Below are 14397 nucleotides of genomic sequence, written 5' to 3' on the forward strand. Positions count from 1 at the left end.
TTTTGGAGTGTTAATTTTCTTTCTTTCTGTCTTTCTTTGCCCCCCGTCCCACAAGTTGGTGTGTGTATGAGTGTGTCCCATTTGAGACAGTACATATAACAACATCAGCACAGTACATACTTGTGCAGGGCATCTGGAAGGGATCCGAGTCAGTGCGGTAGTAGCCATTGCGGCAAACACAGTTAAAAGCCCCTTCGCTGGTGGTGCGGCTGTTGATGGGACACTGCATGCATGCCTCGTCACCTTGAGTGGGCTTGAAAAAGCCTGAAGGACAAGCTGAAAAACAAAACAAAACAAAACAAAAAACAAAAATGAGTTTGAGCGCCAAATACAACCAAGAACACATTATCTGCTGGGTACAAAAGATGTGGAAGAATTTTATCCCAGTTGTACTGGAGACATATTGACTCGTATACACACACACACACACACACACACACACACACACACACACACACACAACAGCATCGCAGTAAATCCTGACACTTGACACTAAACACTAAATTCAGTATCCATTCCAAAGGGTTTGGGAAATGTGAATTTTGAGATTTTCTTATTTTTTTGCCATTTCTATATTTGAAGCCATTTGCTTTTGGCTACATTTAAGAGTTTCTTGGTTACATGTTGTTTTACAAGTGTACCCAATGGGTGAGCAGAATGCAAAACCCTCATAAAAGTATAAATACATATTGGCAGAGTCCAGCATATAAGTATACATCGGCGCTGCCTTGTGCGTGAGCCAGCACGCAGATACGGCAACATGGCAACATGTTGTATGTTTACTTTGAATTATTTACTGTGCACTCGTTGCATGAGAAACTCTGAAGCTCTCTGGTTGCTGTTAAGTGCTCTTTTAAGCGTCCTCTCTCTGGGAACATGGGAGGGGAGTTATGTTCATGGTAGCAGAGAGGAGAAACACACGCGCGCATGTGCATGTGTAAGTTGGGGATGTGTGTTTGTGTGATTCTTGTGCACGTGTAAAGATCATTCATTGAAACAGAGCAATAACTAACTTCTGTGGAAAACGTGTATCTGTCTGTGAAATCCCCCCCTCCAGAATTATATACCACCCAGCCCATTACTGCTTTTTCCAGTCTGCACCTGCAGCATGTCAAGAGAAACCAGCTAAAACTGGTTTGGCGTCAGCGCCCACTTGCCCCACTGATAAAAGGACAAAATGGAGCGGTGTGGAGGTCGGCATAGGGAGTAAAGTAAATGCGTGAAAAATGCACAGAAGGCCCTCACATATCTGAGCTGTGCCCTCAACGAGTAGTGTGTGGTTGCATCTTCAACACTGTGACAAACGAAACAGCCAAAAATAAATCATGCCATTGTTATCATTATTTAATGAACACAGAAAGCAGGGCAGTGAGAACTTTAACTTCCCTGTTTTGTCTTCATCAGCATTTCTCTTGATCTATTTGCAGGACAGTTTGACTTTGAAGCATCTTCTCCCTGCTGAATTTCTAAGCAAATCTGCCAAGATAGGGATTCGCATCTTATTTTACGGTAATTTTACAGTTCACAGTCGCTCTAAGTTGCTCTAAATGAGAATCAGCCTCAAATGCCCAATGTTAAGGGAGATCTACCCAAAAGCAGTTTAAGGCATAATCTTTTTTTCAGCAGCATTTCATATCAAATATTCGAAAAACTCAGTAAATTGGGGGGGGGGAATCTCCTACATTGAGAACTAATAAAAAATGCAGACATTATTTGATTCATGGTCTACACTGGCAGTTACTGCTGGATCTGCCACATGGAAAGCCCTGCAGCTGGAACTCCATTCACAGGAGGTCAGCGCACAGGTCCGAGGGATAAGACAGGGTTACGTCTCACTGTTAAGATTAGACAGGCATATACTGCTGCCCAATCACCCTCTTGGGCAGGAATTACTGCTCTTTTACAATCTCAGTTTCTCTTTCTTGTGTATTTTTTTCTTCCTTCTGACAAACCGTACACCAAGCCAGATTCTTCACCTGCCAAGATCATTCATTGAAGAATCCATTCTGGTGATGCTTTGCTGCTGCGTGCAGTTTAGCGCAGAGAACAAAGGAGAGGAATGCCTTACATCTACCAGAAAACATGAAACACATCATATGATACATATCTGTAACATACACAAGGGCACTCCAACTGAGTACGTCAGCTGAAGTCTGCAGAGAGGCATCAATAACATTAATCAGTCTACTTTTGCATGAGCCGGTATTTCATTTTTTTTTTTAATCTCATATTTTTCAGGGCATGAAGGCAGAGAGATAGACATCATGGCATGTCAGACAATTCTTATCTTGAGCCCGACATCAGAAAAAATTACCATATTTTTCAAATCAAATAAGCATTGTATAGTATAGAATTGTATGGTATAGTACAGTATAGTATTGTATTGCATAGTGGATTATATAGTTTAGGGATAATAGGAATAATGTTACATGGTGGATGTCCAACCCTCAAGATGCCATTTGAATTGTTATATTTCTGTTGGATTAGTTAATTCATTTACATAGCCATGTCTAAATTAAATAGGCCATAGTCTTCTTCTGTCAATTGCAGTTGAAATGCAACTATTAAACAACTAAATTATATACTTTAAAAGTCAAGATATCTCATATAGTCTTCTCATTCCATCATGATCAGTGAATTCATAAGGTTCGGGTATATTATATTATGTTATTATAATATATATATGCGTGTGTGTGTGTGTGTGTGTGTGTGTGTGTGTGTGTGTGTGTGTATGTATGTGTATATATATATATATTGGCTACACATATATATGTATATGTGTGTGTGTGTGTGTGTATATATATATATATATATATGTTTGCGGGTGGGACGCTGGATGTGGGCATGTGCCCTGATTGCTGCACTAGCGCCTCCTCTGATCGGTCAGGGCACCTGTTCGGGGGGGGGGGGGACTGGGGAGAATAGCGGGATCCTCCCACATGCTACATCCCCCTGGTGAAACTCCTCACTATCAGGTGAAAAGAAACGGCTGGTAACTCCACATTTGGTAGTCTGCAGCCCTCTCTGGACCGGCAGAGGGGTTGAAGCAGCGCCCGGAACGGCTTGGAAGAGTGGGGTAATTGGATGGGTACAATTAACAATTGGGGGGGAAAAAGGGGGGGGAATAAAATAACTAAATAAAAAAAATTCAAAACCAAACATGTGTGTGGATGCGAATTGCAAAAGCCATCACAAACGTCAGCAGCAGAAGGTGGTATTCCCAAGTACAAACTGATGAAATGTGAGAGAGCTCTTTGTCAGACGTTAGTCTTGACATGTTTTTCTTTCTGCATGATTAATACGGAGGGAAAGGCTTTGGCTGCACAGTGAAACGTGAGGCCTGGGCATCCACGCTGCCAGTCAACGCAGTGTTTGAATGAGGCCTGGGCTGCAGCAGCTACACGAGAAACTGGGCATGAAACCCAACGACACAGCCAGGGCTACAGCGGTGCAGCAGCGACACAAAAGGAAAATGCATAAAGAGGTGGTGAGATGGAGGTGGGTATGTGTAGGAAACAGGAGGAACACAGAGCCAGACAAGGAGGGGCGGTGTTAATGATTAAGTGGTATGGCGATGTGTTGAGTGTTGCTGCGACCCCAAAAGCATGCACACTGTGCATTACCTTGTAATACCGTATTGGGAATCTGGGGGAAAATAAAATGAAAGAACTGAATTGTTCAGCACTTTCAATGACTTTGATTCATGCTGTTGTTATAGTAACTCTATTCAAATATGCTATGTTGGTTGTTGGTGGGCTTATGTGAGAGCCAGCGCCAAAAAACGGATTAAACAGCGTCTGCACATAACTCTGTGATTGTTGCAAACAACAAAGAGTGCCAGATATATTTGGCTCGCAGGTCCAAAACAATTCAAATTGTGCCAAGTAGGTAGTATTTTACAGCCGAGCAACAGGGAATTGACGTTTAAATATTTGGTAACGACTTTCTAAACTTTCCTGGCATTCACTCTAATGGAGTATATGGCAAACAGCACGCAATTCACCATTCCAGAGATGTGACACAGACCGACACGGACAAAAATTATGTAAAAGCAGATGCCAGCGGACATCAGCATCAGAAGCCTGCAAAACACACAACTCTTCTGTCTGTTCACCTGGTGTATGTGCTTCAACTATGAGTTTACCTGGTCTGTAAATGCTGCAGGGAAAGTAGTCTTTGTATGCACTGGCAAGCTTGGATTATGAAAGTATTACATGAACCAAAGCAGGTTGAATCAGTTCATCTGGATTCAACCTTGTTTGATTTTCTTACCTGGATTACTGAGCATACATGAAGACATATTTGCATGAGCCATTTGATCCAGGTTTGGTGGTGGGTAAAGAATCATATGTCAAAGCTGGCCTTTCTTTCCTGTTGCAGGTATTAGTTTTGAGGGGAATTTTTTTTTCGGGGGGGGGGGGGAATTCCACTTTTCTCACCAAACAACAGACGTTGTGAGTTGAGAAGATTCCTGGAGTCACATATAGAGAAAAGGAGAAGGGGGAGAGCGGTGATTAAAAAACAGATCACAGCTTTGAGTCCCTTCCTCCCTGCCTTGCCAGATTGCTGCTGTTGAGCTGTTTGATCACATCCACATCCCTGGCAGTCTCTCTCAACATTCAAGGGCTAAAGGCTGTTTCTTTTTTCCTTTCTTTTTTTTTTCTTTTTCTCTTGCATGTTTCCTCCAACCTCAGACACCCCCGTCTGGCGAGAGGAGTTTTATAACTCCAGGAGTCTTCGATGATACAAGTTTCTTTGTTACTCCTCTGTCCTTATACTTTTAATATTCATTATATTCGATTTCATTAAACAACCATTGAACGTTCTTCTGTCCCCTAGATCACAAGGAATGTGACAACTGCATTAAGCCGCGAAGAAAGGTTGCACCGAGACTTTTTTAATGGAATTTATAAACACTTCAGAGTGAATTTAGAGGCAGCCATGTCAAAGGGTCCAGATCACCTTAAAGTGGTTCCAGGCACAAAGTAATTAGAGCTTGGCTGGTACATCTCAATGGCAGCCGTTCACACAGGGAAAAGGCAAAACCAGTTGACTAGGTGGGATTCAGGCCTCCCCCTGCACAGCCTAGCCACCACAGCCCCTTCTCTCCGACTATGTTTATGACTTTTAATAACATACAGTGACATACACGATTTAATAAGGGGCTTTTGCTAGACTCGCTGAATAGAAATAGCACTGTTAGAGCTGTGAGAGGTGGGCTGCTGTGCCAGGGTGCTAGTCGTTTTTTTACAGCAGGTAATTTGCTGGTTGTTTCAAAGGTTTCCTGAATATTACAGGCAGAGATTTATAGCACTTTAAAGAAAGGACATGCAGCTAAAACCATCTGCATCAGCATGGTGTGTTTGTATGGGTGTGAAATGGAAAGAGAGAGAGAGAGAGAGAGAGAGAGAGAGAGAGAGAGAGAGAGAGAGAGAGAGAGAGAGAGAGAGAGAGAGAGAGAGAGAGAGAGAGAGAGAGAGAGAGAGAGAGAGAGAGAGAGAGACAAGTAGAGTGAGACAGGTAGAGTAAGACAGGTAGACAAAGACAGAGTGAGAAAGGTAGAGGGAGACCAATAAAGTGAGACAGGTAGAGACAGACAGAAAATTAGGCAGTCTGTTAGTGCTGAGGATGTGGCCTACCATGCTTCTGGAAGCATATCTGAGCTCCCTCTGCACCTGGCCCCTGTTGCCAAATACACACACACACACACACACACACCTCTCACAAAGCCCAATGAAACCACCCCCTGCATCCATCCTGCCTCCCCTCACCATTTACCCCACCCAACAGAGAGGCTCCTTGTCCAGCAGCCTGGGGTACCACAGCGGTAACGATACCCCATTCCCTCCCACCCTATTCCAACATGCCCTCCCACCCCTTCTCCTCTTTTCAAGCTCAAATCCACCCCCATCCCCCAACAGTGTGGCATTTAATGAAAGCACCATTAAAGAGGACACAAGAAACTAATGTGTGTGTGTGTGTGTGTGTGTGTAGCATTTTTTTTTCTGAAACTGTCAATGGTGTTGATTTTATATATATATATATACACACACACATTAAATATACACACACACACACACATACATATATATGTGTGTGTGTGTGTGTGTGTTTGTGTGTACTTGATGTTGGGAGTGTCAAAGAGAAGAGGCCGGCGGGGGGAAAAACATCAGAGGTGCAAGGTTTTGTGAGCACAGCGGAAAAAGTGCTGAAGGTGGTGAAAATGGCTATTGGACAGAGGGCTGCTGTGTGTGTTGTGTGTGTGTATGTGTGTATTTCCCCATAACCCATTGTGATTGTACTACAATAAGCAGTGTACATGTTCAGGCCCATGCAAGCGTTTATGCCAACTGTAAAAAAAACAATGTAGATGCATCATGGGTAAATATAGATCAGATATTATCCCTTAATAAGGGCCTGAATTGTGACGCAACATGCCTGTTTACAGGGTGCATCACTTTCCCCATGAGGAAGGCAAATTAGATTAGGAAAACCTGTTAGCAGTTGTAGCAGCTTGCCAAGGCATATTATGCCTACCATCCAACTACCAACACAGCTATTCTGACCTTCATCACCCTGAGAACTGATAGGGGTGGAAAACCTGTGACAGGGCAGTCACAGCCCTGGTGAAAGTTTAAAACAGACGACAGCAGCCACGAGTTGTCGGAAATTGGAAGTTGAGATGAGCCCGCTTGTCCCTGCCTCCCCTGTCTGAAGCCTGTCCATAGGGAACAATATCTAGGCACTGTTTTCCGACAGAGTCCCTGCAATTCAATTAGGAATGCAGATCTCCTCTGCAGCTAATTCAATCAGACTTGTGTGAAAGCTATTAGACGACTGGCATTCGCTTCACCCCACACACACGCTGGCACACAAATGAGATACTTATTTCTCCCTCTGGGTTTCCATGTCTGTCGCAATTAACAGGTCTGGGACTCTGTGTGTCTCTTCACACTATAGGGCAGGACAGTGCCAGGGTGTATGGGTGACCGCCGGTGATCTGCGTGCCACAAACCAGGCTGTTCTCTTTAACAGGACAGGGACGTTGGAAGGTCTCCATTCCAAAAAATTTAAAATAAAAACAAAAATTGCAAAGTTCATTGTACCATATCTACAAAATATAAGCATCAGGTTTATGAATGACATGAAATATGAATCGCTTAATCATATTTGAGACATTAGGTGCGACTTTTATTGCACCACAACACAGCTATCTTATTGATTGATTGACTGATTGGATTTTTCCCCTTTTTCTCCCCAATTGTATCCGTCTAATTACCCCACTCTTCCGAGCCTTCCTGGTCACTGCTCCACCCCCTCTGCCGATCCGGGGAGGGCTGCATACTACCACATGCCTCCTCCGATACATGTGGAGTCGCCAGCCGCTTCTTTTCACCTGACAGTGAGGAGTTTTGCTAGGGAGACAAAGCGCGTGGGAGGATCACGCTATTCCCCCCAGTTCCCCCGCTCCGAAGGACACATACCCACACCCAGCTTCCCACCCGCAGACATGGCCAATTGTGTCTGTAGGGATGCCCGACCAAGCCAGAGGTAACATGGGGATTCAAACCAGCGATCCCCATGTTGGTAGGCAATGGAATAGACCTTCACGCTACCCAGACACCCTTATCTCATTGTTTAAAGGGATCAAGTTTTCAATCTCCTACTGATTAAATGCTATATCAAATGCTTAACTGACAAGATACCACTATACTGACATTACGGTAGTCCTTGTATTGTCTGACAAACCCCTCCACATCTCAGGTGCGCCGAGCTGGTTTGATCCAAAGCTACGCATTACAGACAAGCAAACCAGGGACGGAGACAGAACGGTAGCCCGTGCAGCCTTCACTAACGATGTGACCTTCCCAAGCTCTCAGACCACCCATGCACACGTTCATCAGCCCTGATTTCTTATGAGTCATGCAAACATGTGCATGCACCCTGCAAGTTTTAGTAATAATAATAATAATAATGATAATACATTTTATTTGTGGGCACCTTTCAAATCACTCAAGGACACCTTACAGAACACAGTAAAAAAACAAGCAGCACTGTGTCAGACAGCATAAACTCAAAACAAAGCAGGGTGGACAATAAAAAGTTAACACAACAGATAGTAAGTATAAAACCACCATCTGCACAAAACTCAATGAAGTGGGGATCAGACTGAATATACCAGTTTGAAAAGGTGCATTTTGAGATGGGATCTGAAGGTTGAAAGAGAGTCAGTGTTGTGAATGTCTTGTGGCAGGGAGTTCCACAGGCTGGGGGCAGAACGACTGAAGGCTCTAGACCCCATGGTAGTCAAGCGGGCTGATGGTGTAGTGAGTTGGAGAGCAGAGGAGGGTCTGAGTGTAGAAGGGTGTGTGGAGATGAAGGAGTTCAGAAAGATACCAAGGAGCTAGGTTATTAAGGGCCTTAAAGGTGAGGAGCAGGATCTTGAAGTCGGGTGTGTATGTGCATCCACTGTATATTGGTGTACTACATGTCTGTGTAACTGTGTACCCGCTTGTCATGTGCCTTTTGGATAATGTGCGTATTTACGTTCTTTTTTGTGTTATTTGATTATGTACTCTGTTCAAGTGTGTGTGGGTATTTGAAGCTTGTACATCTATATGTGAGTTCACTTATGGCGCTATGGTTGTGTATGTGTGTGGGTGGGTGGGGGGGTTAGCAATCGGGAGGTGACTCAGACTCTACCTTTATGCGTCTCAGCTCTCTCCTCTTAACCGCATCTTCTCTGCAGTTGCTGGGGAGCTCTCAGCCCCAATCCTCTCAGTCAGCTCCGCTGAGACAGATTAGGTGCTCCGGCAGAGCCCATGTGAGCGGGAGATTAGTTGGAAATGTGGGACACCTGGGAAATGAGCTCTGGGGGCACAGGCTCCTTTGCATGGCTCCGACTCATGACACATACAAACGTACGGATAAACACACACATGCACACACACAACACACACACACATAAACAGAGGCGAGCACACTCACACACAGGAAGCTCATTTCACTGAAACCCATCCTCTTCACATACACACATAACACGCACATCAAAGCTGTTTAGAAACCACCGTTGGCCACTGGCCGGAGGACATTTCCGCCCTACAAAGTGGTGCAGGGCCCTAATCCCATATAGATGGTGCATATCAACACTCACCAAGTATCCACAAGGTCGAAAGGTATGCAGCACGAAACACTGGTCAGAACGTCAGCAGCAGATAGAAATACTCCCTGAGCGCAACGACTGTAATGTAACCCGATACAACCGGAGTAAACTCATTTCCCATAAACTGACCTCCTAATTAACTCTTTAACTCTGATTATGTGTACCTCCAGCATGGACCGGCAGGGTGTGTGAACATGCACACAAACCCGTACACACACACACACACAAACACAAGTCCATATGCCGAGTCCCTAGGCCAGCTGTTTTTCTTGGATGTAGAGTGAATATTTTTGGATAGATTAAAGATTGGAGGCACCTGGCTGCCCTTGGCTTCAACTGTTCCGGCCCTCCTCTCCCTGCAACACCCCGCTTATTAATTTGGCGCTGGCTGGAGGGCAGGAAACCCGGTGCAACCATATTCCAGCAGCACACATAAAGAAAAAGTTAATTCTTTAATTAAGCATTGGTTTTGCTTAAATTTCTTATTTATTCCGTCCGTTTTCTCCCCGTGCTATGGATCTCTTCAAGTAGGCTGTAAAATATTGGGCGTGTGGTCCATGCTCCTTGAATCCCGTTCTGTTTTGCTTGTCCCTAGAGCAGTGTGTTGTGTTCATGGTGTGCTCACGGTTTGTTTTTTCAGCCATTTATTGTGTTCATCGTGAGTTGGTCGCATGTGAAGTGTTTACCACGTCAGGTTTAGTTTGCCTGAGACAGCGGATTAACTTTAAGAAAAGAAAAGAAAAAAAATCCTTGAACACTCCATTCATTTAGAGACACTGCCTCATTCCCATGTGGCAAACATTAGTTTTGCACTCAAATGCTCTTACGATGATCCACGGGAAGTTCTTCTGTTCAAAGGCCGTATCGTTCTCACAATGATCATCAGGTCATAAATACCAGAGAGAACAAGAAAAAAAAATATATTGATGAAAACTATTTTAACCACAGTATTTCCATACTGTCTGATAACTACCATCTGTCAATAGAGGAGGAAGCATAGATGAAAGGGTGGTATCACTGGAGCCATGCATGCTGCACAGTAATAAAGTCTGGAATTTTCACTGCACTTATTTTTTTTTTCACTCTTGTTCCCCCCAAAAAAAGGACATGAATGTGGAGTGGCAAAATTACAGGCATCTGAAACACCGCATACGCGATTGTGTGTGTGTGTGTGTTGGAGGGGGTGTTGGGGTGGGCGGGGGTGGGGGAGGTCATTTCATGCAGGCAGATCACTTGACAGCTTGCTCTCCGGAGAATGATGGGGTCCAATCAGGTTGCACACAGACCTGTTCGGCACACATGGCTGCAGATGACTAGGGTGGGGTGACAGGCAAGCCCCTGTGTGGGCATTAATCTCCATTTAAGATCCCCTGTCAGCCTCCATCTCCAACACCATACTAGAGGCACCTCTAATATATAAAACTACTAGGCGTTAGTACTGATGGATCATAATCACCCAAGGCGGGAAATGTCATAAATGCACATGATGCGAAGCAATTTAGAAAACTCAACACAGTATTTAATATTGCTGATCAAATGGGCCTCTCTGTTCAGAAACAACAACAAATTAGTCAGGTTCCCTCACTCCAAAGAGTCTGGATTTACCGGTGTAAGAACATGATGTTCATGAATTACAAAATAATTCTGATTAATTGAACATAACATCTCAACAGATCACTGAACAAATAACTGCTTTGTAAATTTAAATGGCGGAAGGTGTGGTTAAAATAAAAGTGCCGGGCGTCCGGGTAGCGTAGCGGCCTATTCTGTAGCCTACCAACACTGGGGTCTCTGATTCGAATCCCTGTGTTGCTTCCAGCTTGGTCAGGCGTCCCTACAGACACAATTGGCCGTGTCTGCGGGTGGGAAGCCGGATATGCATACGTGTCCTAGTCACTACACTAGCGCCTCCTCTGGTTGGTTTGGGTCCCTGTTCGGGGGGGGGACTGGGGGGAATAGTGTGATCCTCCCACGCACTACATCCTCCTGGTGAAACACCTCACTGTCAGGTGAAAAGAAGCAGCTGGCGACTCCACGTGTATCGAAGGAGGCTTGTGGTAGTCTGCAGCCCCCCCCGGATCGGCAAAGGAGGTGAACCATGACAATGGCTCAGAAGAGTGGGGTAATTGGCCGGGTACAATTGGAGAGAAAAATCCAATAAATAAATGAATAGATAGATACACTGCTCAAAAAAAATAAAGGGAACACCTAAAAACACAATATAGACCTTGATGAATGAAATATTTCAGCTGAAAATCTTTATTTATTAGACAGAGGAAAGTGTTTAGAGCAAAATAACCTAAGAATGATCAATGGAAATCAAAATCATTAGCCCATTAAGGTCTGGATTCAGAATCATACTCAAAATCAAAGTGGAAAATGAGAACATAGGCTGATCCAACTTCTGTGGAAATTCTTCAAGACGATTCAAAATGAGGCTCAGTAGTGTGTGTGGCCTCCACGTGCCTGTATGCACTCCCTACAATGTCTGGGCATGCTCCTGATGAGACGACGGATGGTCTCCTGAGGGATCTCCTCCCAGACCTGGATCAGGGCATCGGTCAACTCCTGGACAGTCTGTGGTGCGACATCGCGTTGGCGGATGGTACGAGACATGATGTCCCAGAGGTGCTCGATTGGATTCAGGTCTGGGGAACGTGCAGGCCAGTCCATAGCATCAATGCCCTCGACATACAGGAACTGCTGACACACTCTGGCCACATGAGGACGAGCATTGTCATGCATGAGCAGGAACCCAGGGCCCACTGCACCAGCATATGGTCTGACAATGAATCTGAGGATCTCATCCCGGTACCTAATGGCAGTCATGGTACCTCTGGCTAGCACGTAGAGGTCTGTGCGGCCCTCCAAGGATATGCCTCCCCAGACCATCACTGACCCACCGCCAAACCGGTCATGCTGGAGGATGTTGCAGGCAGCAGAACGTTCTCCACAGCGTCTCCAGACTCTCTCACGTCTGTCACATGTGTTCAGTGTGAACCTGCTCTCATCTGTGAAGAGCACAGGGCGCCAATGGCAAATCTGCCAACCAAGATGTTCTCTGGCAAAGGTCAATCGGGCTGCATGGTGTTGGGCTGTGAGCACAGGCGCCAATTGTGGACGTCGGGCCCTCATACCATCCTTATGCATTCTGTTTCTCACTGTTTGAGCAGAAACCTGCACATTAGTGGCCTGTTGAAGGTCGTTTTGTAGGGCTCCGGCAGTGTTCCTCCTGTTCCTCCTTGCACAAAGGACCAGATAGCGGTCCTGCTGCGGGGTTGTTGTCCTCCTGCGGCCCCTCCACGTCTCCTGGTGTACTGGCCTGTCTCCTGGTACCTCCTCCATGCTCTGGACACTGTGCTGGGAGACACATCAAATCTTCTTGCCACAGCACGCATTGATGTGCCATCCTGGATGAGCTGCACTACCTGAGCAACTTCTGTAGGTTGCAGATACCGCCTCATGCCACCTCTAGTGGTGAGGGCACTAGCAAAATGAAAAACTAACCAAAGATCGGCCAGAAAAGATGAGGACAGGCAAATGGTATGTGGCCACCACCTGCAAATCCATTCCTTTTATAGGGGTTGTCTTGCAAATTGTCTAATTTCCACCTGGTGGAAATTAGACAATTTACCAACAGGTGAAATTGATTCACAAATCAGTGTTGCTTCCTAACTGGACAGGTTGATATCTCAAAAGTGTGATTGACTTGGAGCTACATTGCATTGCTTATGTGTTCCCTTTATTTTTTTGAGCAGTGTAGATAGATAGATAGATAGATAGATAGATAGATAGATAGATAGATAGATAGATAGATAGATAGATAGATAGATAGATAGATAGATAGATAGATAGATAGATAGATAGATAGATAGATAGATAGATAGTGCCTACAGAGTGGAAGTCAATATAATTTCACAATAATGCTTGTTCCTGCTTTTTTGGGTATCCCTGCAGTGAGCCCACTACCCCTGCACAGACACACACCCAAAAAGCCACACACCCATGTTCTAATACAAAACCCAGCACACATATCAGACCTTTCAGAAGACTTCCTGTAAGAAGTCAGTGATTTCACCTGCTTTAGTTCCTGCTGGTACACAATGACCATCTCTCACTGACAAAGACCATTTGCTTAAACGTCAAATACCACCAGACAACCCAAAAGAGGGGTCTCAGTGTGCTGTTACACCAAGGCAGTGGTAATGGCACAGCTGGAAAAAAAATAAAATAAAAAACAACCATCTGATGTCAAAATTATTAGCTGTCATTTTCAAAGCAGGCAAAAGGACATGGGCAGCCTCCCTCTCACCCTCTCACCACTTCCGTTCATCCCCATGGAACCGGTCACCTGCCACTGCACCACAGGATGCCTCCAGTGTGCTGGGGCGGGGATGGCAACACCCACCTACAGATTACTTTGGCATATTATAGCAGGGTGGATTGTGCCCTAAGAAATCATATCATTTTCTTGCTAGGGATGTGAAGAACCCCCCCCCCCCTCACACACACTCACACACACACACCTTCTATCCTGCAAACATGCCGCCGCTCTCTACACCTATGATTCACATGTTTGTTTTATAGCCTTTTCCACGTGAGACTGTGTTTACAGTGCATGGTCTCCGAGATGAGCCGATCGATGGGTTTGAACTCTTTATGAGTTGTGACAGGGGGCTGTCAGTAACTCGGTCTCCAAAACCCCCGAATGTGCCCTTTTCTCAAGGGCAGGTGGTTGCCAGGGCAACAGAAGCCATTGCCATGTAAGGCAGCTCCCGCTCGGTTCCGCAGGCTGCGCCCGGAGCTCACAGCCCCCATCACTTTCTCAGACTGCTAAAGACAGAGGGGTGAGGTGGGGTAGGGGTGTGATAGGTGGAAAGGGTGGAGCAGTGAAGAAGGTAGAGGTGAAGGAAGGGGGCGGCAGTGAGGGAGAAATGCTCTGAATCATATGCAGAAGATGTCCACTGTTCTGTCTGCAATACACAAGACTGTCCAAACAAGTGATACAGGGTGAAGTGAGATGTTCTTCCTCTGCTTTGTACGAGCCTTAACCTGGGGTAAACACAGGCTAGTGCTGGCATTCAGGACACCACCGTGTTTTGAAGCATGTGGGTGTTTTGAAAAACCCCATCAGTGTCACAGTGATTACAATCCCACATGTCTGTCGATACAGATAGTATTTTTTTTTTTGCATGTCACTGTGCAGCACAACAATAGCCCTGCCAGTTGGTTTC

The 14397-nt window shown here is 45.2% G+C and overlaps 1 protein-coding gene across 1 annotated transcript in view; it reads right to left on the minus strand.

Annotated features, from left to right (window-relative positions):
- The window catches only part of ephb2b (eph receptor B2b), a 162791-nt gene that overhangs the window by 33762 nt on the left and 114632 nt on the right, over positions 1–14397 (minus strand). The window contains 1 exon segment of the mRNA XM_056273628.1: positions 121–276. Within this exon segment, the coding sequence (XP_056129603.1) occupies positions 121–276 (156 nt within the window).

Source organism: Lampris incognitus, chromosome 2 (assembly GCF_029633865.1).
Source record: "Lampris incognitus isolate fLamInc1 chromosome 2, fLamInc1.hap2, whole genome shotgun sequence".
NCBI classification, from domain to species: Eukaryota; Metazoa; Chordata; class Actinopteri; order Lampriformes; family Lampridae; genus Lampris; species Lampris incognitus.